Source organism: Pogona vitticeps, chromosome 5, assembly GCF_051106095.1.
Source record: "Pogona vitticeps strain Pit_001003342236 chromosome 5, PviZW2.1, whole genome shotgun sequence".
Lineage (NCBI taxonomy): Eukaryota > Metazoa > Chordata > Lepidosauria > Squamata > Agamidae > Pogona > Pogona vitticeps.
This window is the reverse complement of record NC_135787.1, coordinates 88,644,591-88,668,377: the sequence shown is the minus strand read 5'-3', so window position 1 is coordinate 88,668,377 and position 23,787 is coordinate 88,644,591. Positions and strand designations below refer to the sequence as shown.

The 23,787-nt window shown below is 43.1% G+C and overlaps 1 protein-coding gene across 5 annotated transcripts in view; it reads left to right on the top strand.

Annotated features, from left to right (window-relative positions):
* The window catches only part of NCAPG (non-SMC condensin I complex subunit G), a 78,782-nt gene that overhangs the window by 4,398 nt on the left and 50,597 nt on the right, over positions 1-23,787 (top strand). For all 5 annotated transcript variants that reach the window (XR_012087576.2, XM_073001071.2, XM_020809839.3 and 2 more), the window contains exons 5-9: positions 9,173-9,318; positions 12,294-12,378; positions 19,067-19,259; positions 21,701-21,841; positions 23,161-23,301. Coding sequence is in view for 4 of the 5 variants with exons in the window: in XM_073001071.2 (XP_072857172.2) it covers positions 9,173-9,318; positions 12,294-12,378; positions 19,067-19,259; positions 21,701-21,841; positions 23,161-23,301 (706 nt within the window). In the remaining variant the exon portion in view is untranslated. The remainder of the gene's footprint in view (positions 1-9,172; positions 9,319-12,293; positions 12,379-19,066; positions 19,260-21,700; positions 21,842-23,160; positions 23,302-23,787) is intronic.

Sequence of the window (23,787 nt, the reverse complement as noted above, 5' to 3'; positions counted from 1 at the left end):
GCCTCTGTTTCTGATATCTTGGAGTTCTTGCAGAAGGGCATGGAAAGAAAGAGGCAGCTGGTTTGGCAGCATTTTTTCCATCTAACAAAAGCAGTTTGTTCTATATGCAGAATATTGCATGTTTCTTTAGGGGTGTGTCTTTGTAATTTCCCCGTTATGTCCTCCCTTCTGGAATCTACACGTGGCTCTTAAAGCACTCACTAAGGCCACATTTGAGCAACCAAAGCCATCTGTATTCCAAAACCAGGCCTGAAGCCAGATTAAAATGGACATAGATTATCTCCATCATCATATTGATTATTGTCGTTTGAGATGCATTTTTTTAATAAATGACCTAATTTTATCTAGGGATGTTTGATCTTTTAAAACAACAGGGTTTTATATGACATGTGATAACACATGATCTGCACAGCCACATAATCTAAGGTTATAATTTGGCCAATTTCTCAGTAATATGATACCAATATCATTGAGTAACTGGAGTGAAGGCGTGAATGAAAGTTATATCCCATTCAATAAAATTTTTTTGTTGCCACATATGTAACACACAACTCTTTGATGATGGGGTTAAGAACTTCTGGTAAACTTAGATTGGTGGCTGCTGTAATCATTTAGAATTTCATATTTTCATTGAGATCTCCACCGGTTGCGAGTTCCCTGTCTTTGTATCTTTCCAAAGTGCAGTGGGTGTCACAGCCCACCACAAAAATACAACAAATGTTACAGTCAGCAAAGGACAGAAGGGACCTCCTCGCCACTGCAGGAGTATACCGGATACCTTGCAGTTGTGGCCAGGTATATATTGGAACCACAAAATGAAGCATCCATACCAGAATCAAAGAACATGAGAGACACTGCAGACTAAAACAACCAGAAAAATCTGCAGTAGCTGAACATGCCCTAAAACAAACTGGACATGAAATTTTATTTCAAAATACTGAAATACTGGACAACACCAGCAATCATTACATCAGACTGCACAGGGAAGCCATTGAAATCCACAAGAATCAGCAAAACTTCAACAAAAAAGAGGAAAGTTTGAAACTCAACAAAACTTGGCTCCCAGCTCTCAAAAATACAGCGTGCAAAAGTCAACAAACTCTACCCAGCCACAAGGACAGGGGATCACTACACACAAAGACCAGTTAATGACACCCATCAACTACAGTGACAGATAATCTCTCCTTATCACAACAATGCACCCACAACAAGACACACTAATCACCCATCTACAGAAAAAGAAAAAAGCCCATCTCACAGCCATAAATACTCCACTCCCAAGCCAACTACACCAGAGCACAGAGTGCTGTCCTCTGAAGATGCCGGCCACAGAGACTGGTGAAACGTTAGGAAGAACAACCCTCAGAACACGGCCAAAGAGCCCAAAAAACCCACAACAACCAATGTTGATTGTTATTAAGTAAGTAAACTGATGATGGGAATGAACTGCAATTTTCAGTATCCCATTAGGAAATATAAATGTGCCAATAGAGCTTCTTTGTGTTCCAAGCTCTTGGAACAGAACCTGGGATGCAATAGCTATCAGGACTCTTCCAAATTTTGTAGATACAAGAGCTTTCTCTTTCAATGCATTTGATTAGATATGTTAATATTTATTGATTATGTATTTATTTAAAATATGTTTACCCTGCCTTTCTCCTTTTAGCCTTTTGTTTCTGATCATGGGGCGTTCTTGGCAAAGATACTGGAGTGGCTTGCCATTTCCTACTCCAGGTGGATTGCGTTTAGTCGGAACTCTCCACTATGTCCTGTCCGTCTTGGGTGTCCCTGCACGGCATAGCCCATAGTTTCTCTGAGTTACTCAAGCCCCTTCGCCACGACAAGGCAGCAATCCATGAAGGAGAAGCTCTATACAGTCAGCAAAAACAAGACCTGGAGCTGACTGCGGTTCTGATCATCAGCTTCTCATAGCAAAATTCAAGCTTAGACTGAAGAGATTAGGAAAAACCACTGGGCCACTCAGGTATAATCTAAACCAAATCCCTTATGAATACACAGTGGAAGTAAAGAACAGATTTAAGGAACTAGATTTGGTGGACAGAGTGCCTGAAGAACTTTGGATAGAGGCTCGTAACATTGTCCAGGAGGCAGCAACGAAAACCATCCCAAAGAAAAGGAAATGCAAGAAAGCAAAGTGGCTGTCCAACGAGGCCTTAGAAATAGCAGAGAGGAGAAGGGAAGCAAAATGCAAGGGAGATAGGGAAAGTTACAGAAACTTGAATTCAGACTTCCAAAGAATAGCAAGGAGAGACAAGAGGGCCTTCTTAAATGAACAATGCAAAGAAATAGAGGAAGATAACAGAAAAGGAAAGACCAGAGATCTGTTCAGGAAAATTGGACATATTAGAGGAACATTTTGCGCAAAGATGAACATGATAAAAGACAAAAATGGGAGGGACCTAACAGAAGCAGAAGACGTCAAGAAGAGGTGGCAAGAATACACAGAGGAATTATATCAGAAAGATTTGGATATCCTGGACAACCCAGACAATGTAGTTGCTGACCTTGAGCCAGACATCCTGGAGAGCGAAGTCAAGTGGGCCTTAGAAAGCCTGGCTAACAACAAGGCCAGTGGAGGTGATGGCATTCCAGTTGAACTATTTAAAATCTTGAAAGATGATGCTGTTAAGGTGCTACATTCAATATGCCAGCAAGTTTGGAAAACTCAGCAGTGGCCAGAGGATTGGAAAAGATCAGTCTACATCCCAATCCCAAAGAAAGGCAGTGCCAAAGAATGCTCCAACTACCGTACAATTGCACTCATTTCACACGCTAGCAAGGTTATGCTCAAAATCCTCCAAGGTAGGCTTCAGCAGTATGTGGACCGAGAACTCCCAGAAGTACAAGCTGGATTCCGAAGAGGTAGAGGAACTCGAGACCAAATTGCTAACTTGCGCTGGATTATGGAGAAAGCCAGAGAGTTCCAGAAAAATATCTACTTCTGCTTCATTGACTATGCGAAAGCCTTTGACTGTGTGGACCACAGCAAACTATGGCAAGTTCTTAAAGAAATGGGAGTGCCTGACCACTTTATCTGTCTCCTGAGAAACCTATATGTGGGACAGGAAGCAACAGTTAGAACTGGTCATGGAACAACTGAGTGGTTCAAAATTGGGAAAGGAGTACGGCAAGGCTGTATATTGTCCCCCAGCTTATTTAACTTATATGCAGAATACATCATGCGGAAGGCTGGACTGGAAGAAACCCAAGCCGGAATTAAGATTGCCGGAAGAAATATCAACAACCTCCGATATGCAGATGATACCACTCTGATGGCAGAAAGTGAGGAGGAATTAAAGAACCTTGTAATGAGAGTGAAAGAGGAGAGTGCAAAAAACGGTCTGAAACTCAACATCAAAAAAACTAAGATCATGGCCACTGGTCCCATCACCTCCTGGGAAATAGAAGGGGAAGATATGGAGGCAGTGTCAAATTTTATCTTCCTGGGCTCCATGATTACTTCAGATGGAGACAGCAGCCCTGAAATTAAAAGGCGCCTTCTTCTTGGGAGGAAAGCGATGACAAATCTTGACAGCATCTTGAAAAGCAGAGACATCACCTTGCCAACAAAAGTCCGAATAGTCAAAGCTATGGTTTTTCCTGTCGTGATGTATGGAAGTGAGAGCTGGACCATAAAGAAAGCAGACCGCCGAAGAATTGATACCTTTGAATTGTGGTGCTGGAGGAGGCTCTTGAGAATCCCCTGGACTGCAAGGAGAACAAACCTATCAGTTCTAAAGGAAATCAACCCTGAATGCTCACTTGAAGGACAGATCCTGAAGCTGAGGCTCCAGTACTTTGGCCATCTCATGAGAAGAAAAGAGTCCTTGGAAAAAACCTTGATGTTAGGAAGGTGTGATGGCAAGAGGAGAAGGGGACGACCAAGGATGAGATGGCTGGACAGTGTCTGCGAAGCAACCAACATGAACCTGACACAACTCCGGGAGGCAGTAGAAGACAGGAGGGCCTGGCGTGCTCTGGTCCATGGGGTCACGAAGAGTCGGACACGACTAAACGACTAAACACACACACGCCTTTCTCCTTAAAAGGACACAAGGCAGCTTACAACATTAAAAGGACAATATTTAAAAACTTAAAAAAGTAAATATACAAATATTGAAATAATTAAATATAATATTAAAATAGTAAATAAAATCATGAAGGAAGACCACGTATTGACACCAGCAAGACATGCCATCAAAGAAAAGTGGAGGAATTTGCCCAAGTGCTTGAGGAAACCCTGGCTGATGCAAATGCACCTGAAAAATGGGAACATTTCAAGAACGCTGTTTATAACACTGCCTTGTCCACATTTGGAAAGAAGACCAAAAAGCTGGCAGACTGGTTCGAAGCCCATTTGGAGAAGTTGATACCAGCCATCGAGGAAAAGAGGAGAGCTCTAGCAGCATACAAAGCCTGTCCTAGTGATCAGAACTTGCAGGCTCTTCGAGTTGCTTGTAGCAAAATCCAACAGGCTGCCAGGAGATGTTCTCATGATTATTGGCTTCAGCTCTGCTCTCAGATACAGATAGCAGCAGACACAGATAACATCAAGGGAATGTATGATGGTATCAAGCAAGCTTTAGTTCTCCTTTGTGTTCTCTGTGAATACACACTAATGGCTTAATCTGCGCTCAAGCAGAGCAGCTTCAGAAACTTTCAAAAAAAAAAAAAAGCAAAGCGTGCTGCTTATATACCGCCCCATAGCGCTTCAAGCACTCTCTGGGCGGTTTACAATTTAATTATGCAGGCTACACATTGCCCCCCCAGCGAGCTGGGTACTCATTTTACCGACCTCGGAAGGATAGAAGGCTGAGTCAACCTTGAGCCGGCTACCTGGGATTTGAAACCCAGGTCGTGAGCACAGTTTTAGCTGCAGTACAGCGATTTAAGCATTTAGTGCGGGGACCTCTCCTACACCAGCTATATAACTCCGCCCCCCCCCCACACACCCAGTCTTCAGTTCTTTTTTCTTCTGCCACTGTAGCAGCAGCTTCATTTGGAACTTCGCAAGTAAAAAACAAAACAATTCTATTCCTTTCCTTTCTTTGGCCTCCCCTTGTTATTTCTTTATTAACAAGTTGTTTCTTCTGCCTGGGGGAAGAGCACTAGCTGGGGTTAGGTATTCTTTGTAAAAGCTTTACAAAGCCAGCTTTGGAGCCCTCAGGGCTTTTCTCTTAAAGAAATAAGGTCTCTTTTCCCTTCTTAGCAAGGTTACCCCCAGGCTCAAGAGCAACAGCTATCCACTTGTTTGCAATCTTCCTCTTTGTTTCAAAAAAGAAGAGGACAGCATCTGAGCTAACTCTGCAGAAAGCTGGGTGCCAGCAGCCCTAGCTTGCCCTTGGAAGAAGAAAGGGAGCCCTGCAGCTCTTGCCACCATCCCTGCTTGTCAGTGATTCTCCTGACTGGGGTAAAAGCCTCTGTGGAGGTTGGCGTGGAACAGCCCTCTTGCATCAAGGGGCTCGTTCATACAGCTATTTAACCTATTCCTTTAATGGGTAGGCATTCTGTCACTTAGCATCATGATGACATTTGCCTACTAGGCCAACGTCTCTGGACACATTCCTTCAGTTTCTCCTTCACCTGTTTTGCCTTGGACTGGCCCGTTCTACCTGCAAGCTAGTTCTCTGAGGCCTGAAGAATATGTGCCCTGCCTATAGACCATTAACACCTCAGTGGTCTCTCCAATTAATTCTTCGGTGGCTTATGAGGCCTCCCTTCAAGCCCTTGGCATCAGCATCACTCCGCTTGCCAACTGTCAAGACTGCCTTTCTCCTGGCGATATCCTTAAGCTTGCAGGGCTGGAGGACTGGCTACACTAAGAGCAGGTCCTCCTTTCTGCAAGGTAACCATACGGCCAGACCTTACCTTCCTGCCTAAGGTATTTTCTGCCTTCCATTTGAATCAGCCAGCTGTCCTTCCTGTCTTCTTTCCCACATCATCTTCACTGCTTGAGACACCTCTGCACACTCTAGATGTAAAGTGTGCTCTGTCATATGTGCATCACACGACCACTTTACGTGCCTCACAACGTCGTTTTGTCACCTTTGCTGGCTCCTTGTTTGGAGCACTGGCTTCCTCTCAGACCATCTCTATATGGATAGTCCAGACCATCTGTCTTTCCTATGATTTGGCAGAGATTTCTCTTCCAAAATCAGTGAGAGCTCACTCTACTAGAGTTGTAGGATCCTCAATGGCCTTTCTCCATGGAGTGGACATCACAGATCTCTGCCGTGCTGCCACATGTGCCACTCCATCTGTCTTCATCTCGCACTACCTCCTGGATGTCTGGCCGAAGGCTCAGGCTGTGGTAGGTCGAGCTGTCCTGGCTTCTGCACTTTTGTGACGTCCCTCCTCCTGGTTAGTCAGCTTGCCAGTCACCCATTAGTGTGTATTCACAGAGGCCATGAAGGAGAAAGAGAAGCTATTTACCTATAACTCTGGTTCTTCGAGTGGTCCTCTGAATTCACATGACTAAGCCTTCTCCCTGTTGTCCGTCACATGTTCCATGGCTTAGAACTGAGGCACTGGGCGGAGTTATATAGCTGGTGTAGGGGAGGTCCTAGCACTAAGTGCTTAAAGCTGTGAAAGTTTCCGAAGATGCTCTGCTCGAGCGCAGGTTAACCCATTAGTGTGAATTCACAGAGGACCAGTTGAATAACCAGAGTTACAGGTAAGTAACTTCTCTGTCCAATACAGAAGAAATCTGCTCCTTTGAAGTCTGCTGCAGGCATGATCATCCAGGACCAAGCACAACAGATCGAATGCGGGGTGCAGCATTACTATGAGCTATATTCCAGAGAGAATGTAGTAACCGAAGAGGCATTAAATAACATTGAGTTCCTGCCTGTCTTGGAAGAGTTGGACAGCGAACCAAGTTTAGCAAAAATAAAAGTGGCCTTGGATTCCCTCGCCTCCAGCAAGGCACCTGGGAAGGATAACATCACTGCTGGCGTGCTGTAAAGAGATTATCACCACTGAGCTGTATGAAATATTTTGTCTTTGCTGGAGGGAGGGTGGAGTACCACAAGACATGAAGGATGCAAACATGGTCAAACTATATGAGAACAAAGGAAACGGGGGAACTGCAATAACTACTGTGGCATCTCTCTTGTTATCATTGTAGGGAAGCTGCTTGCCCATGTTGTGCTGAGGAGGCTCCAGTTGCTTTCAGACAGAGTCTATCCAGAATCACAGTGTGGATTTCGAGCTAATAGATCCACCACTGACATGGTATTTTTCCTTAGTTGCAGGAGAAATGTAGGGAACAATGACAGCCATTCATTGCGGCCTTCATAGATCTTACAAAGTCCTTTGATTTGTTTAGTGGGGACAGCCTTTTTAAAATACTTCCCAAGAGTGGATGTCCACCTCGACTCCTTAACATCATCAGATCCTTTCATGAGGAAATGAAGGGCACAACGTCAGATCCCTTTGACATCTGAAGAGGAGTGAAACAGGGCTGTGTCCTGTTTGGGATTTTTTTTGCTGTCATGCTGAAGCATTCCTTTGGAACTGCAACAGAAGGTGTCTATCTACGGACTGTATCAGATGGAAAACACTCTAATCTTTCTAGATTGAGAGCGAAGACCAAAGTCCAGCAGAAATGCATGCAAGATTTTGCAGCTGCATAATCGCCGATTATGCAGCTGTTGTTGCCCATTCTGTTGAAGAGCTCCAACAACTCATGAATTGTTTTAGCAAGGCCTGCCAAGACTGGATTAACAGTCAGCCTGAAGAAAGCACAAATCATGGCCCAGGGCATGGACTCACCTCCCTCTATTACCATGTCCACACAAGAATTGGAGGTTGTTCATGACTTTGTGTACCTTGGTTCAACGATCTCTGATACTCTCTTCCTAGATTTCGAGCTGGATAAACACATTGGCAAATCAGCTACCATGTTCTCTAGACTCACAAAGAGAGTATGGCTTAATAAGAAGCTAATGGCATATACCAAGATCCAGGTCTATAGAGCCTGTGTCCTGAGTATACTCCTGTACTGCAGTGAGTCTTGGACGCTTTGTGCATGGCAGGAGAGGAAGCTGAACACATTCATATGCATTGTCTCTGACACATTTTTGGTATCACCTGGCAGGACAAAGTTCCAGGTAGAGTAATCCTAGAATGAGCTGGAATTTTTAGCATGTATACATTACTGAAACAGTGATGTCTATGTTTGCTTGGGCATGTTGTGAGAATGCCTGACAGTCGGATTCCAAAAAATCTCCTGTATGGAAAATTAGTGCAGGGAAATTGCCCCAGAGGGAGACCACAGCTGCAGTACAAGGATATCTGCAAGCAGGATCTGAAGGCCTTAGGAATAGACCTCAACAGATGGGAAACCTTGACATCTGAGCGTTCAGCCTGGAGGCAGGTGGTGCATCATGGCCTCCCATTTTGAAGAGACACTTGTCCAGCAGGCAGAGGCAGTCCCAAAAACAGCAAAAGCAGGGAGTTGGACAGGGGACAGATTGTATTTGTCTTCAGCGTGGAAGGGATTGTCACTCTTTTATTGGTCTTCTCAGCCACACTAGACCCTGTTCCAAGTCCTCTATTCAGAGCATATTACCATAGTTTCTTGAGACTGAAGGATGCCTAATCTAAAATAAAATCAATAATAACTACCTTTAAAAACAACAGAGCACAACAATGCAATTTGAAATACCTCTCTCAGACTGCCAGTCACAAAGGAAAAGCTTGTCTGAAGAGTAAGGGCTTTCCTTTCTTGTGGAAAGACAGGAAAGATGGGGCCGCCTGGCTTCTTGTGGCAGGGCATTCCAGATTCTGGGAGTAGCAACAGAGAAGGCCCTTTCCTGTGTCCCCACCAAGTGTGCTTGTGAGTATGGTGGGACTGAAAGACCAATATGGTAGGTTACTGGTTTCCACAAGCTGCACCATATTTTATTTGGCAGTTACTATTCCATGATAATTGCTAATGATTAGCAAATAATGTGATGTGTTCAAGACAAACAGGTTTTGCCCTCTCAGCCCATGGATAAACATGGTGGAAAGCTGGTTTGCTTGTTTTAGGGGAAGTTCTGGGTCTACTCCAGAGAACACAAAGTGTGTTGGCCCTTCTTCTTTTCTCCCAGTTAATTCCCATATACACATTCCTGTCTCTAACAAATCTTGTATAATAATGTTGCAGTTTACAACAATTTAATCGAGAACGACTCCAATTCAGAAGTCAGGCGTGCAGTGTTGTCATGTATTTGTCCATCACCTAAAACTCTGTCCAAAATTATTGGTCGTACCATGGATGTAAAAGAGACAGTCAGGAAATTGGCATATCAGGTAAGCTGACTTTTATTAATGTTACATAGGCTGAAATGCTGTTAAATGTAGCAATTCTGAACTAGAGTTGGCCCATTGAATCAGTGGGGATTTGGTGAGTTCTCTAGAAATTAAATTGATTCAAAAGGGACTATTCCAATTGAAACCCTGCCAAGCAACAAGATTTCAGCCTCAATGTGTAATACCTTTATATATGTACCAAACTTTACTAAACATTTTACTACAATGACTTAAGCATTTTGTTTTTGATCAGTACCAGCAATAACAGTATAGAAGGAAATTCAGTAAGACAACTGCTATCTCTTTTATGCCTACCCTATTTGTTAGCCATGTTTCTTAGAAACAGCCTGAAAGCAAAGTGAACATGTCATTAAAAAATCTGCCAGAAAGCAAATGCTTTACAATTTGCACTGAATTTTTTTTTTGCCTGCTCCAAGAATAGGTTAAAATTTCAGAGAACCCTCGAGGTTACTTGGCATTGAATACTGGCTACTTTGAACACAGGTCTTTGTCTTGTTGAGAATGATATTGTTAGTGTTTATTTCTGCAGGAATTAGATGATACCTTTATTAAATTACTAAAAAAAATTCACACAGTTTGCAAAGTTTTGTGGGTAAAATCCAACTTCCTCAGTCTGTGCATTACCCTTTTATGGAGAGTGCAGAAAAAGTATCCCAAAAATTCATTGCAGATACCTGTGCCAAGTCTGCTTCTGTGAGGTGAATCCAGACTCAGGTAGCAAAGTCAGTTGGGAGGAGTGGTCTCAAGCACCCTCTCTTGTAAGCATGGTTGGAATTTTCCATCCCAAACTCCAAACAAAATATTTGCTAATTTCTTTGTGTCTGCCCAGACACCATCCCATTGCTTGCTTGTGAAACATGAACTTTCCTCTGGACTGGGAGTTGCAAGGGGTGGGGGAACAATTCAGAGACATAGCAACTTCTGTTGGTTGGAATTATATGTAAATGTTACCAGCGGGCAAAATACTAAATTTTGTAATTCAATTTTGGTAGCATTCAGGAAGTCCTAAGAAGAGCTTGAAAATGTTGGATGCAGTCCTGCTGGTGTATGCATAAGGTTTGCATAACTTGCCATGACTAATTGATGAAGTGCCAGCAGACTCCTTGGTTGCATGGTTGCTGAACAGAGCTGAACAGATGTGCAGCCAAGATGTGCCCCACAATGTTGTCAATTAGCTGTGGTTATTTCACAAACCATAGACAAAACCCAGTACAATTCTGACGATTATTTTTTAGGCTAACACGACTACCCCAGCCAACATGATCGATAGCCATGTTGGTCAGTAGATTCTGGCAGTGGTAATCCAGAAATGATCTATTTCCTGTTCTGGACTTTAGAAGTATCTGGCGGTATATTTGTATCAAAAGATATATTAAGCCAGTTAAAGGGTTTTTGGAAATTTCAGCTAGTTCTAAGATTCCCAGTGTGGTGTAGTGGATAGAGTGAAGGACTAGGATTCTAGAGATCACAGTTTGATTCTGCACTAGCTATGGAAACTCACTCGGGGAGGGGAACTGGTGAAACCACTCCTTAAATGTCTCTCCTTGAAAGCCCTATTAAGATTGCTGTAAGTTGGTTCCGACTTAACAGCATGTAACATTAACAACAGCTGGTTCTAAATGTTGTGGACAGATGTTGGTTTCAGGACACATGTGACTCCTTTGTTACAACAGCTTCATGGGTAGCAATCTATTTCTGGACATCTTACTCGAAGTGCTGAATGGGACCTATAAAGACTTGGAATCAAGCTGTGTGATGGATAATATTTTTCCGTTCAAGCTTTGAGAGCCTGAGGAGAAGACTGAAGTAGATGTTTATATTGTTGTTGTTTTTTAGTCATTAAGTTGTGTCTGACTCTTCATGGCCCCATGGATAAGAGCACGCCAGGCCCTCCTGTCTTCCACTGCCTCCCGGAGTTTGGTCAAATTCATGTTGGTCACTTCATTGACACTGTCCAACCATCTCACCCTCTGTCATCCCCTTCCCCTCTTGCCTTCACACTTTCCCAACATCACGGTCTTTTCCAGGGAGACTTCTTTTCTCATGAGTATCCAAAGTATTGGAGACTCAGCTTCAGGATCTGTCTTTCCAGTGAGCACTCAGGGTTGATTTCCTTCAGAATGGATAAGTTTGATCTCCTTGAAGTCCAGGGGACTCTCAAGAGTCTCCTCCAGCACCACAACTAAAAAGCATCAATTCTTCGGGGTCAGCCTTCTTTATGGTCCAGCTCTCACTACCATACGTCACTACAGGAAAAACCATAGCTTTGACTATGCGGACCTTTGTCGGCAAGGTGATGTCTCTGCTTTTTAAGATGCTGTTGAGGTTTGTCATCACTTTCCTCCCAAGAAGCAGACGTCTTTTAATTTCGTGGCTGCTGTCCCCATCTGCAGTGATCATGGAGCCCAAGAAGGTAAAATCTGTCACTGCCTCCATATCTTCCCCTTCTATTTGCCAGGAGGTGATGGGACCAGTGGCCGTGATCTTAGTTCTTTTTGATGTTGAGCTTCAGACCATTTTTTGTGCTCTCCTCTTTCACCCTCATTAAGAGGTTCTTTAATTCCTCTGCACTTTCTGCCATCAGAGTGGTATCATCTGTATACCAGAGGTTGTTGATATTTCTTCTGGCAATCTTCATTCCGGCTTGGGAGAAACTGATGTAAGGTGAAGCTATCAGCAGCTCCTAGTCATGATGGCTCTATCTTATCTCCAATGGAAAAGATAACATGTCTCTAAATATCACTTTCTGGGAGTCAGCAGGAAAGGGCTATTGTCTTGCATGTGGGCTCCCTGAAGGCATCTCTGTGGTCACTTTTCAGGGAAAATTATGTACTAAATAGGCTTTTGGTTAGACATGGCATAGCTGATTTTACATTTTGATTAATAGAGACATTTGCTATGATTTACAGAAATTCATTGTTAATCAAATGCTAAAGTAGTCTTTTCTTCCAAAGGTTCTCGCAGAAAAAGTTCATATGAAAGCTTTGACAATAGCCCAGAGAGTAAAACTTCTGCAACGAGGACTTAATGATAGATCAGGTAAAATATTTTTATTTTAATTTACACTTCTCTCTTTTGTGTGTTTGTTCAATGTTCTAGGGTTCCCCAAATCCCCTTTTTCAAAGCTTTAGTGAAATACATCATGATGTTGTGCAAAGCAAGGACTCCTAAGCATACATACCTGGTAGTAAGACCCATTAAAACCCCTTTGGCATGCCTAGGGGTAAAGATTCAGACAATGATTGTGTGATATGGGCAGCCTTCACGTTGCTGGTAGCATTAATACATTCTCCAAAGTATAACTTCTTTCTTAGCTTAACTCAATTTCCTATGCTAGAAGAAAACCCTGCTAGAAAAGAGGAGTTGTGGACACAAATGTTAGTATTTGGGTGAAAATTATTTGAGGACATTTGTTAAAACTGAGGGTGGGAATTTTGAAATTCTAGGACTTCCAGTCTCAGAAGTTACCAATAATCCCTCAGGTAGACCTCTGGGTGATGAGAAACCAGAAGACAAAAGAGATATCTATCTACCTACATATTGTCCTTCTCTTCAAGTGTATCAACTGAGAAGCAGAAAGAAATGCTTCCTCAACTGCACTGCTTCCTGGGAGTCACCCCACTGTTCCATGGGAATCTCACTGACCATTAGGCTCTATAGGGTGAACCTTTCACTGAACTACATTCTCATGGACTGATGGGGGTATTTCTTTCTTCTTTTGAGCCAAACCTCACAGAGTAAAGTAGGGAATGGTGGTAGAAAGCCATCTCTTTTGCCTTCCAGTTTCTCCTTTCCCAGCCCCAGAAGTCTCCCTAGGAACGTCTAAGCGACTTCTGGGACCAGAAGTCTAGAATTATGAACATCCCATCCTTAATTAAAAGAAACTTGTCAAATCTGAGAATGATGTGAAGAGGTTATATAAATGCAGTAAAAGAACAAATACAATGGCTGTCATCAGTTGCATGGGTGTAAATTTAGAACTTTGGCCAATATATTTTAGTACAAGCTATTAATTATTTCAAAAAGTCCTAGTTAATTATTGCTGCACGTGTTTGAAGCAGTAGATATTGTGTGACAGTCCAATTTAGCATTCTATAAGTCAATTCAAAAAATAGGGGTGCCCCAAACAAAAAATTATAACTTTGGAACTGGACCTTGGATCAGCACCACATTTGGCACAGATGTAGCGGATAGTCTTCTCTTGCTCTGTGCCAAATTTGGGGATGTTTTAGAGTCAGGATTTTTTTAAAAGATAAAACTGTTTTAACCCTTGTGCAGACACAGTCAACCTTCCGTGTTTATAGATTTAAACCAATTTTGAAAACATCAGGCTTGCTTATCTTGACAGAGAATAGTTCAATCCTTTTTTTTTAATTTGGAAGGAATCTGGGCATCGATGGTTCTGATACTGATATTTAAAGTAGCCATTTCAAAGGGATGAAAAGTCAGTTTTTGGGTTTCTTATAAACTCCAACATTCTAAAGGTAAACATAAACATTGTTTCAGCTTGAGAGCCAGGGAGGTCTGAATTTTTGACCCAGCCAGAATCAAATTAAACCACTTTGAGGAGGAAAACACTTAACTCATTCCTGTTGAAAAAAGACATTAAAAAGAGTTTCTATTTCTGTATAAAATTATAAAAACATATAGAGAATAAATATTCTTTGTGGTCTACGTGAATTCACATCAATGGGTTTTGTGTTGCGCATGTGCAAATCCTTGGAACATTCTAGAGCTTAGAGCAGAAAGAGATTGTTAAAAGCCCCACCCTCCCGCATTGCTTCTTTGTGGTTCTAATGGTCCTCCCTCAGTTCCTTTTTTGCTGCTGCTTTGGATGCATCTAACGATTGTTCTGAAGCTTACTACATTTTGTAGTCTATTTTCTTCATTTTTTTTCTACATTGTCTACAGATCTTCTTTCCATGAGTTGTCTCTCCTAAAGGGAAAGGTTTTTGGCGGTCTATTGTGGTTCTCCCCAAAACATCTACCCTTCCCCTAGGCCCTTTTATAGCCTCTAAGGGCCCTTTCAAGAAGTGCCACTCTTATGGCAACAAGCTACCCATCTCCAACATTCCCTCTGCCATTTCTGCTCGGAAGAAAACACGAGCCCTAGTTGTGCCACCATTGCAAAGGTTTCACTAAAGCTGCCCTCTGTCATCATTTGGCTTGCCTGAAAGCTCACCTCTGGGAAGCTTCTCTTCAAGCTGTTTCCCCCATGGAAACCCCAAGAGATTCAGCCCCAAACTTGACAGACATCATGCAACCAAGGTCTAACCATTGGCTTCTAAATTTTTTACCTCTAAATCCTCAATCAAAGCTATCGAAATTGAAAGCCTTGGTTCTCTAGGACTCCGCTTCCAAATTGAAGTCTTTCATCCATTTACCAAGAGGCCTCTTAAGCATCACCAGCTTCCTCAGTCAACCCGAACACCTATCACGGCTGTTATTATCTCTCTGCTCTCCAGGTCAGACAATAAGGCTCTTGAGCTTCGGGACTGTCTGCTTTCTCCTGCCTTCATTTTCCTGCATGGATGCACAACATCCCATTAAGCCAAAATGTTGCCCCCCCCCCACTCCCCAGGGTCATGCATGTCTTCTCATGCCACCCCACAACACTATTTTCCGACCAACTGCTGTACTGCAACTAGGGTCTCACACTCTTCCTCTACCATTGAGGTTAACTTTACATTGTCCACCCGCAATACCACCAGACATCCAATCCTGTGGTCTACTACAGAGATCAAGAGTGGTTGGAACCAACAACCTCCAACACTTACTGCCCTCCACATTACCTGGGAGAGCACACCAACCCCCATCAAGGGATGCAACGGGCCTCCACCGGGTGGTGTTGCACCTCTGACTTGCTGTTGGTTGCCTGGCACTGACACCAGAGTGTTTCTCAAAACCACTATCACTCTGACCACCCTGGATATCCAGAGGTTTCATATCCAGAGGTCTTGTATTAGTACCAACATCTGTCAGTGACCGTCTCTGTACCACCCTCTCACCACGAGACCGAGCTTCCAGGCCATTCCAGGTCCCATATTGGCCTCCCTGAGGCCCTTCTCTAAGAGACACTACTGTGGACTTGAGCCTGTGTTGGCTCCAGAACCAAAGAAGGCTCGACATTATTGCTCTCACCAGATGCCTCCGCCACCTCCTTTTGGTGCCATTGCCCCATGCATCTACATTTGGAGCTGAATAGGAACACCTCATTACCTGTTTCAAACGCTCAGTTCCGACAGCTTTCACTGCCCTGCAGCCTCCCCATTCTCTGCCACCAATATCAGGTGGGAATACTGCCAGCTACCATATCAGCTGTTACCAATTCCAGACTCCAGTCTATCAGTTCCAAGGGCTTTCCTGATTCTGCATCGTTATTGTCAGAAGGCACCCCTTTGGTGCTGATTACTACACCAGAATCAGACATGGCAGACACTTGTCCACTGTCCCCTTCTCCAGACTTACAATCCTATTCAGACCTCATACTTTGCCTGGCTTAGTCACTGGAGCTTCAAGCCCAAAAGCCCCCACCACAACACAGTGACTCCCACTACAATGAGATCAACAAGAATTCCTCTGTGCTGGTCTAGCTCGCAATTATGCCATATCTACCCAATATTGCCAATGATATTTGAGTCAAACCCTCCTCAACTCCACCCACTTCCAAGCAGGTGGAAAGCTTCTACAAAATCTTTGAGGCAAGGGTGAACTTCCTGACCAAACATCCACCCACACCAAATTCTATTGTTATAGATGCTGCCCAGATAAGATCAAGGGGCTGTCAACCAGCCGCCCGAACAATAAAGAGGGCATCAAGATTGATTTCTTGGGCAGGAAGCTTTACTCTACTGCTTCTCTGGCTTTGAGAGTAGCCAAATACCAGTGGGCCATGGGGGCCTATACTAAACACTTCAGAGCTAAACTTCAGCCCTGGTTGTAAAACCTCTTGAAGAATTTCATCCCTAGTTCCATCAGGAATCTCTAGTGGTTGCTGCACAGCAGATGAGAGCTGCTCATCATGCCACAGAGTGTGCAGCCTGCCAGGTCTTCACTGCTGGCTCCCTTAGGCATCATTCCTGGCCACAATCAGCAGGCCTGCCTGATGATGCTTGCACTTGTATTGAGAATCTTCCTTTCAATGGCAAGGGCCTCTTCAACACAAAGATCGACAATATTATGTATGATCTCTATAAAAAGAGAAATGGTGCCAAATGCCTCAGAGTATATCAACTTACCTATTGGGTTACCTGTCCTCAAGCTAATAGGCCTTGTTTCACATCCCCAGCCTCTGTTGCCTATTTCGCCTCCAAGTCTCATCGCTCTAAGTTTCTCCAACTAACAGCTGTCAAACGGCCTAACCACAAATCCACACAATCTTTCTGACTTGCTCTCCATGAGGTACATGCAAATTCCCTTCCTCATTGGTGTCACATTATAACTGACAGGTGTGTTCTGCATATAGTTCAACATGGGTATGCTATAGAATTTAAAACTCTTCCCTGGTGGGCATTTTCAGATCCACACCACTATCCATCACTCTATTTCAGGAGGTCTCTGATCTCCTCCAGAAAGATGCCATCAAACCAGTCCCACAGTCTCATTCATTGCAGTTTCTTCTCTTGCTACTTCACAGTACAAAACAACGATGGTGGCCTCTGCTCCATCCTGAGTCTCAGAAACCTCAATTCTTACATCTGAGCCACCACATTTCGAATGACCACACTTGAAACTGTCCTACCACTCCTTCATTGGGGGGGGGGGCTGGTTTACTGTCATGGATCTCAAAGACACCTATTTTTATATCAATATCTACCTGGACCACAGAAGGTTCCTTTCCTTCGCTCTCAACCCACATGCCTTCCAATTCAAGATCTTACCCTTTTGGACTCTCCACTGCCCCCGCATTTTCACAAAATGCATGGCCCCAGTTACATCTTACCTCCGTACCTGAGGAATCACTGTCTAGCCATACATAGACAACTGGCTCCTTGTCACCATCTTAACGGCAAGCAAGACAGGACATTGTCTTTATGATCTGGACCTTGCAGTACCTTGGTCTTCACATCAATCTTCAAAAATCCACACTCTGCCCCTGCAGACCCATTCAATATATTGGGGCCATCCTTGACTTCCACTCAGTTTGGGCATATCTTCCTCTAGAAAGACAACACAAGCTTGTGGCCCTAATTCAAGCCTTCTCCTTGGGCACCTACATATCAGCCCTGTGGGTGCAGAAGCTGCTGGAAATAATAGCATCTATCACATCAACGGTTGCCCATTCCAGACTCAACATGAGTTCCCTTCATGCATGGTTCTTGGCCCAGTTTGACCCTCTCTGGGACCCTCAAACCAAACGTCTTCTAGTTACTCATAAATTTAGCCTCCAACTTCAGTGGTGGACTCGCACTCAACATTGGTCTGGGCAGGCTTTTCCAACCCCTACGCCCGAAGCTCCAACTTACCACCGATGTCAACCTCTCTGGCTGTGGTGCCCACTGTTCCGGTCTTCATGTTCACAGCCGATGGTCAGCCTCAGATGCGGGTCACCACATAAATGAACTGGAGCATTCCAGTCCCCTAGAATGAGAAGAACATCTTTCTTTGGTGTCAGTTCTAGAAGGTGTTGTAAATCTTCATAAAATTTTCAGTCTCCTCAGCAATGGTGGTTGGTGCATAAACTTGGATTATTGTGATGTTGAAAGGTTTGCCTTGGATTCGTATTGACATCATTCTATCATTTTTGAGTTTGTATCCCATTACAGATTTCTCACTCTTTTGTTGACTATGAACGCTACTCCATTCCTTCTACGGGCTTCTTGCCCACAGTAGTAGATATGATAATCATCTGAGCTGAATTCGCCCATTCCTGTCCATTTTATTTCACTGATGCCCAGGATGTCGATGTTTATTCTTGCCATCTCCTGTTTGACCACCTCCAGCTTTCCAAGGTTCATAGATCTTACATTCCAGATTCCTATGCAGTATTTTTCTTTACAGCATTGGACTTTCCTTTCACTTCCAGGCACCTCCACAGCTGAGCGTCCTTTCGGCTTTGGCCCAACCACTTCATTAGCTCTGGAGCTACTTGTACTTGTCCTCCACTCTTCCCCAGTAGCATGTTGGACGCCTTCCGACCTGAGGGGCCCATCTTCCAGCGTCATATCTTTTAGCCTTTTGTTTCTGATCATGGGACGTTCTCGGCAAAGATACTGGAGTGGCTTGCCATTTCCTACTCCAGGTGGATTGCGTTTAGTCAGAACTCTCCACTATGTCCTGTCTGTCTTGGGTGGCCCTGCACGGCATAGCCCATAGCTTCACTGAGTTACTCAAGCCCCTTCACCACGACAAGGCAGCAATCCATGAAGGATTACCTTAATATCCTTTAATAAACCAGTTCTGTTGCTGGTAGCCAGTGTCAGACTAAAGTCCTTTACAGCGTGGATAAAGAAATCCACTGGTGGTAGCGAAAGAAAGAGGGAACGCCACCAGCGTGAGCCCTTTTGGGTTGAGAAAAAGAAACAGGGGCACGGGGTGGACGTAACAGTAGGTATAGAAGAACAATATCCCATATTCCTAACCTGAAGGTGTTTTTTTTGAAGGACTGAATAATATCTAAGTTGTTTATCTGCAAGCTAATATATGTTTATTTTTGAAAGTTTCTAGAACACTAATTCTGAACACTTAAAGAAATTGTATCTTAGTTAAAATTCTTCTGCTTAAACAGAAGCTGTGAAAGAAGTAGTTCAGAAGCAACTTCTTCAAGCGTGGATATGTCTGGTTGAGGGGAATGTGTTAGAACTGCTTCATCGATTGGATGTGGAAAGTTGTCCCGATACTGGAATTTCAGCACTTAATGCCATATTTTCACTGTCTCCACCCAATGACTTGATTAAACATTTCTCAGACCTTGATGATAGGTATGTTTGTATGTCTTCTACAACTGTATTTTTACTTAGAATTTGCTTCTTGTATTTATATTTAACATTGCTAAAAGAGAACAACTTTCTGTAGTGGGAAAAGAGTCTTGTAGTTCTGGAATTTCATTTCTTTTTTATTATATAGTGGCTCTTGCCGCCATATGGTTGTGATGGATTAGAGACCTCCACAGAAATAGATCCTAAAGGCTATGTTCTCCTCCCCTCTTTTGACAATCTTTTTATATGGCTGTTCTTCACTTTCTGCTTGTGAAGTGTTTAATTTCTGCCTTTTACCCAAGTAGAGAATGTCAGGTGGCTACTGTGGAGTAAAAAAGATGTTTTCCTACTCCTCTTCATTTCTTTCAGAATGTATGGGTTTTGGTGGAACACATGTCTTGGAGGATGCCACATTACTACTACAAGGGGCCTGTCAACTCATTCTCCTTTGTGGTTGGTTTTGTTGTTCTTAGAAAGCTGTCTAGAACTGGCTGGGGGAAAAAGTTGGTTTTCTATGTATAGTGTGTCCCAAGGTGTTATGTTGCTGTTGGCCTTGTTCATTTATACAGTGGTGCCTCACTTAACGATGATAAGTGGTTCCCAAAAAATCGTTGTTAAGTGATTTCATCGCTAAGCGAACCACGGTTTCCCATAGAAATGCATTGAAAACAGGATAATCCGTTCCAATGGGAACGGATTGCCGTCCTTAAGCGAAAATCGCCATAGGAAACATCGCTAAGTGAAACACGGTTCTCCAATTGAAATGCATTGAAACCTATTCAATGCATCTTAATGTGGAAAACATTACAACAAATTTAAAAAGAGTCGGAACAAAGTCAGATTAGTTTAACAAAGGGTTTATTAAGTGCACTTATGATTTCAAGCATTCTAAACATTTTTTTAACATTTTTAAACATTTAAAAAACAGCCAACATGAAGCTATCGAAACCATCATTAAGCGAAACAGGGAGACCCAAACTGTCATCGCTATGCAAAGCATGGTCCCAAACATCGCTATGCGAAAATTGCCCATAGGAACCATCGTTAAATGGAGTGCAAGATCGCTCTGAAAAAGTCATCGCTAAGCAATTTCTTCATTAAACGAAGCAATCGCTAAGCGAGGCACCACTGTATTATGGCTTTAAAAAACACACATACACAACTTTTACCACAAGTTGTTTTGTAAACAGAAACTTCCCTCACATCATTGATGTTTGTATATACAGTTCTCCCTTGAATTGCACAGGCCTGATCTGGGTTCAAGAAGATACTGAGAGAGTGCATCAAATGGGATTTAAATGCTGGGCTTGTTTGATGCCAAGAGATGTTGACAGATTTTGTAATTTTTAGAAGTAATTGTTTATGAAAGCAGCTACAGAAAAATCTGGAAAGTTGTCATATAAGGATATCCAGATATATCAAGATCTTTGTTTTCAAACTGTACCCTGGAGGATAGCCTGAAAATCAATAACAGCCACCCTCATGAAAAATAATACAAGTTGTAATTGGGAGTATACAGTACAGTGGTGCCTCGATTTATGAACCTAATCCGTATTGGAATGGTGTTCACAAGTCAAAATGTTCCTAAGTCGAAGCACCATTTCCCATAGGAATGCATTGAAAACCAATTAATCCGTTCCAACTGAAGAAAAAAATCACCAAAAAAATAAAAAAACACAACAAGCCGAGTCAGGAGGTGCTCTGTTGCAGAGGTTTAAGAAGGAAAAAAAGCCTCCAGAAACAAACACTAAAGCCACCTCCGTTGCTGAGGTTTAAGAAGAAGAAAAACCTCCAAAAACAAACAGCAAAGCCACCAACAACACAGCACAGAAACATACCCGCCCGAGCCAAAATCCACCCAGAACAGTTTTTTAAAAGGAGAAAACAGCAGCTGACCTCCCTGCAGACACACACACATAGGCTCGCTCTGAAGCAGGAGGCTCTCCCAAGCCTAAGAAGAAGACCCGTGTCTTGTCCAGATTCAACTTTAGCCTATTGGCTCTCATCCAGTCCATAGCTAAGGTAAGGCAGCACTCCAGGGATCTGTACAGCTTTCTCTGCTGAAGATGAAATGGATAGATAGAATTGTGTGTCATCAGCATACTGATGATGGTGTATTCCAAACGTCCTCCACCAGCAGCCTTATATAGATGTTGAACAGCAGTGGCAGATGATTAACCCTTATGGGACGCCACATTGTAGGACCTACAGGGATGAGACAGCATCCCCAAACTGGACCATCTGGCACCAGTTGTCAAGAAAGGACTGAAGCCAGCACAATGCTGTACCTCCAATCCCCAATACCAACAGCTGGTCTGGGGGATATCATGGTGCATTAATTTAAAAGCTTGATGGTTCTTGCTTGGCAAAAAAGCCAAAACACATTGTTTTCATGATACAAGCATGACTTTTCTGTGATCTTCTCCTGTTCTTTTGTTTTAAAGAAAATTAATTCCAATAGAAAAACTAACTGCGGAAAATGCTTTATTCTGGAGGGCTCTTTCTGAATACTTGAAATCCAAAGGGGAAGAATTTTTGGAGTACATTCTGCCAGAACCTGCTGTATATGCAGATTATTTGTTAAGGTAAATTTATAAAAGAAAATCAGAAAACTAATGTGTTTGTTAAATATAGACTGCTTTCTTCTCACAGTTAAATTCTTCTCTTCATCTCAGTTTCTCAGTTGTGGCCCTCTTCTATTCTGTCACATAGAGAAACAAGCAACTAATGTAGCTGTCTTGTTAATGTGTGTGTGGAGTATAGAGAAATGTCTGTGAGGGGGGAAACAGGTTCTGAAAGCTTTGGATCTTGTGAAGTAGATACATTTCAATGGGAAGTGAAATGTGATCTTGAGAACTTCATCTGAGTATGTTCAACCTCCAAAATCATTGGAAGAGGGTGGGAAAAGACTAAAATGAAAGCCACCTATGACATCTGGTGAAGACGGCTTTGCTCTTTAGAGAAAGAGTGGCTCACCTGCAACATGACACTCCTGCCCTGGCATGACCACCGCCCTTGCCCGTGGTGCAGGTGGCTGGACAGGTCTCTCTCATAGTTTCCATAGACTCTATGTTCTTGTCCTGCTGGTACTGGCCTTAATTAGGATAAGGAAGGGACGCAATGTTATTTGGATGTTGTACTCCTCCCATTCCGATAGTCGCCTTTAGAACTTCCTCATCATTCTCAGGCTTCAATTGGGCCTTAGTCCTGTTCACTGGACTTCCACTGTTTCTAGTCTGGGTCTGGGTACTGGTTTGCAGCACTGACACCAGCCAACTGATGCCCTTTAGGGAGAGCTAGTAATGCTGGGATGATGAAGGTCCCCAAGCCCCAGTAGCTCATCCCACTCCCACAGGATCTGCTTTAGGTGCTCTCTGTGGTGCATCCTCCTCCAGTGCTGCTTCTGCATTAGGCTGGGGTGGGGATGACTGGGCCAGACATCTGTTCCGTTGTTGTGGGGCAACAAGCATGCCCCTTACCCCTAGAGAAGTGGCCCCATTCTCCTGTCCCAAGGGTTATGTAGCAGCAGTGACTGAGGTTGCAGAAGATGGGAGGGAGCTCTTTGAGGCCTCAGCCCAATCTTCTGACTCTGAGTCCATCAAGGATGATGAGTCCTCTCCTCCTCCTCTTTAATTCTGGCTCCCAGCCTACTATTCAAGCCTACTGTCCACCTTTGAAGTCCCACGTGGGGCTATACTCCTGCCTTCTGTGCTGTCAGGCTGCTCTGCTGCCAGGGTTTTCAGGAAGTCCACTGCAGGGGGCGGGGGGGGGTGCTTGTATGAGCCAGGGCCCACTGTGGACAACTGGAATGTCTCCCTCACACTTGATAAAATGTATAGGATTGGGAGGAATACAAATATATTTAAAAACCCACTGAACAAATAACAATTTGTTTTTAATTAAGTTATCTTCAGAATATGCCAGTTCTCAATGGAGAAGAAAAGGAAGACATGGCATGTATTGAACACTTGATGACCAAAGAATTTATAGGACAGCAGCTGCTTATTATAATAGATTTCATGGATACCACTGAAGAGGGAGGAAGGTAAGGCTTAGATTAGCAACAAAGAGGGCATTGTTGTATTTTTTTAAATTAGCCTTTAGAAGTATTTTTTCCCCTGATGCATACCGAACTGGAAAAATATTCATTAGCTCTATTCAGACCATACGATGTTCAAAATGCTGACCATTTTGTCTCAAAATTTGGCATATGCAGTAATTATCAATAGAAAACCATGGACTTGGTTGTCCAATGATCAGATTTGGATTAATGTTAGCATTATGTGTTAAGGAGAATTTAACTCCCACAGAAAATCCATCAAGTATCAAATTAATTGGAAAACGATATAGGTATATTTTCAGAAGCTTCACATTATATAAAGACACTTTGCTTCTACAAAGCAAGAGGTAAAGATAGACTCAAGGGCAGTTCTCTGATAACATACATTCCAGCAAGCCAGGCAACTTACCTAAAATTAATGTTAAGTGGTTAATGTCTTTCCTTTGTTATCAAATGATCAAAGGTATTGTG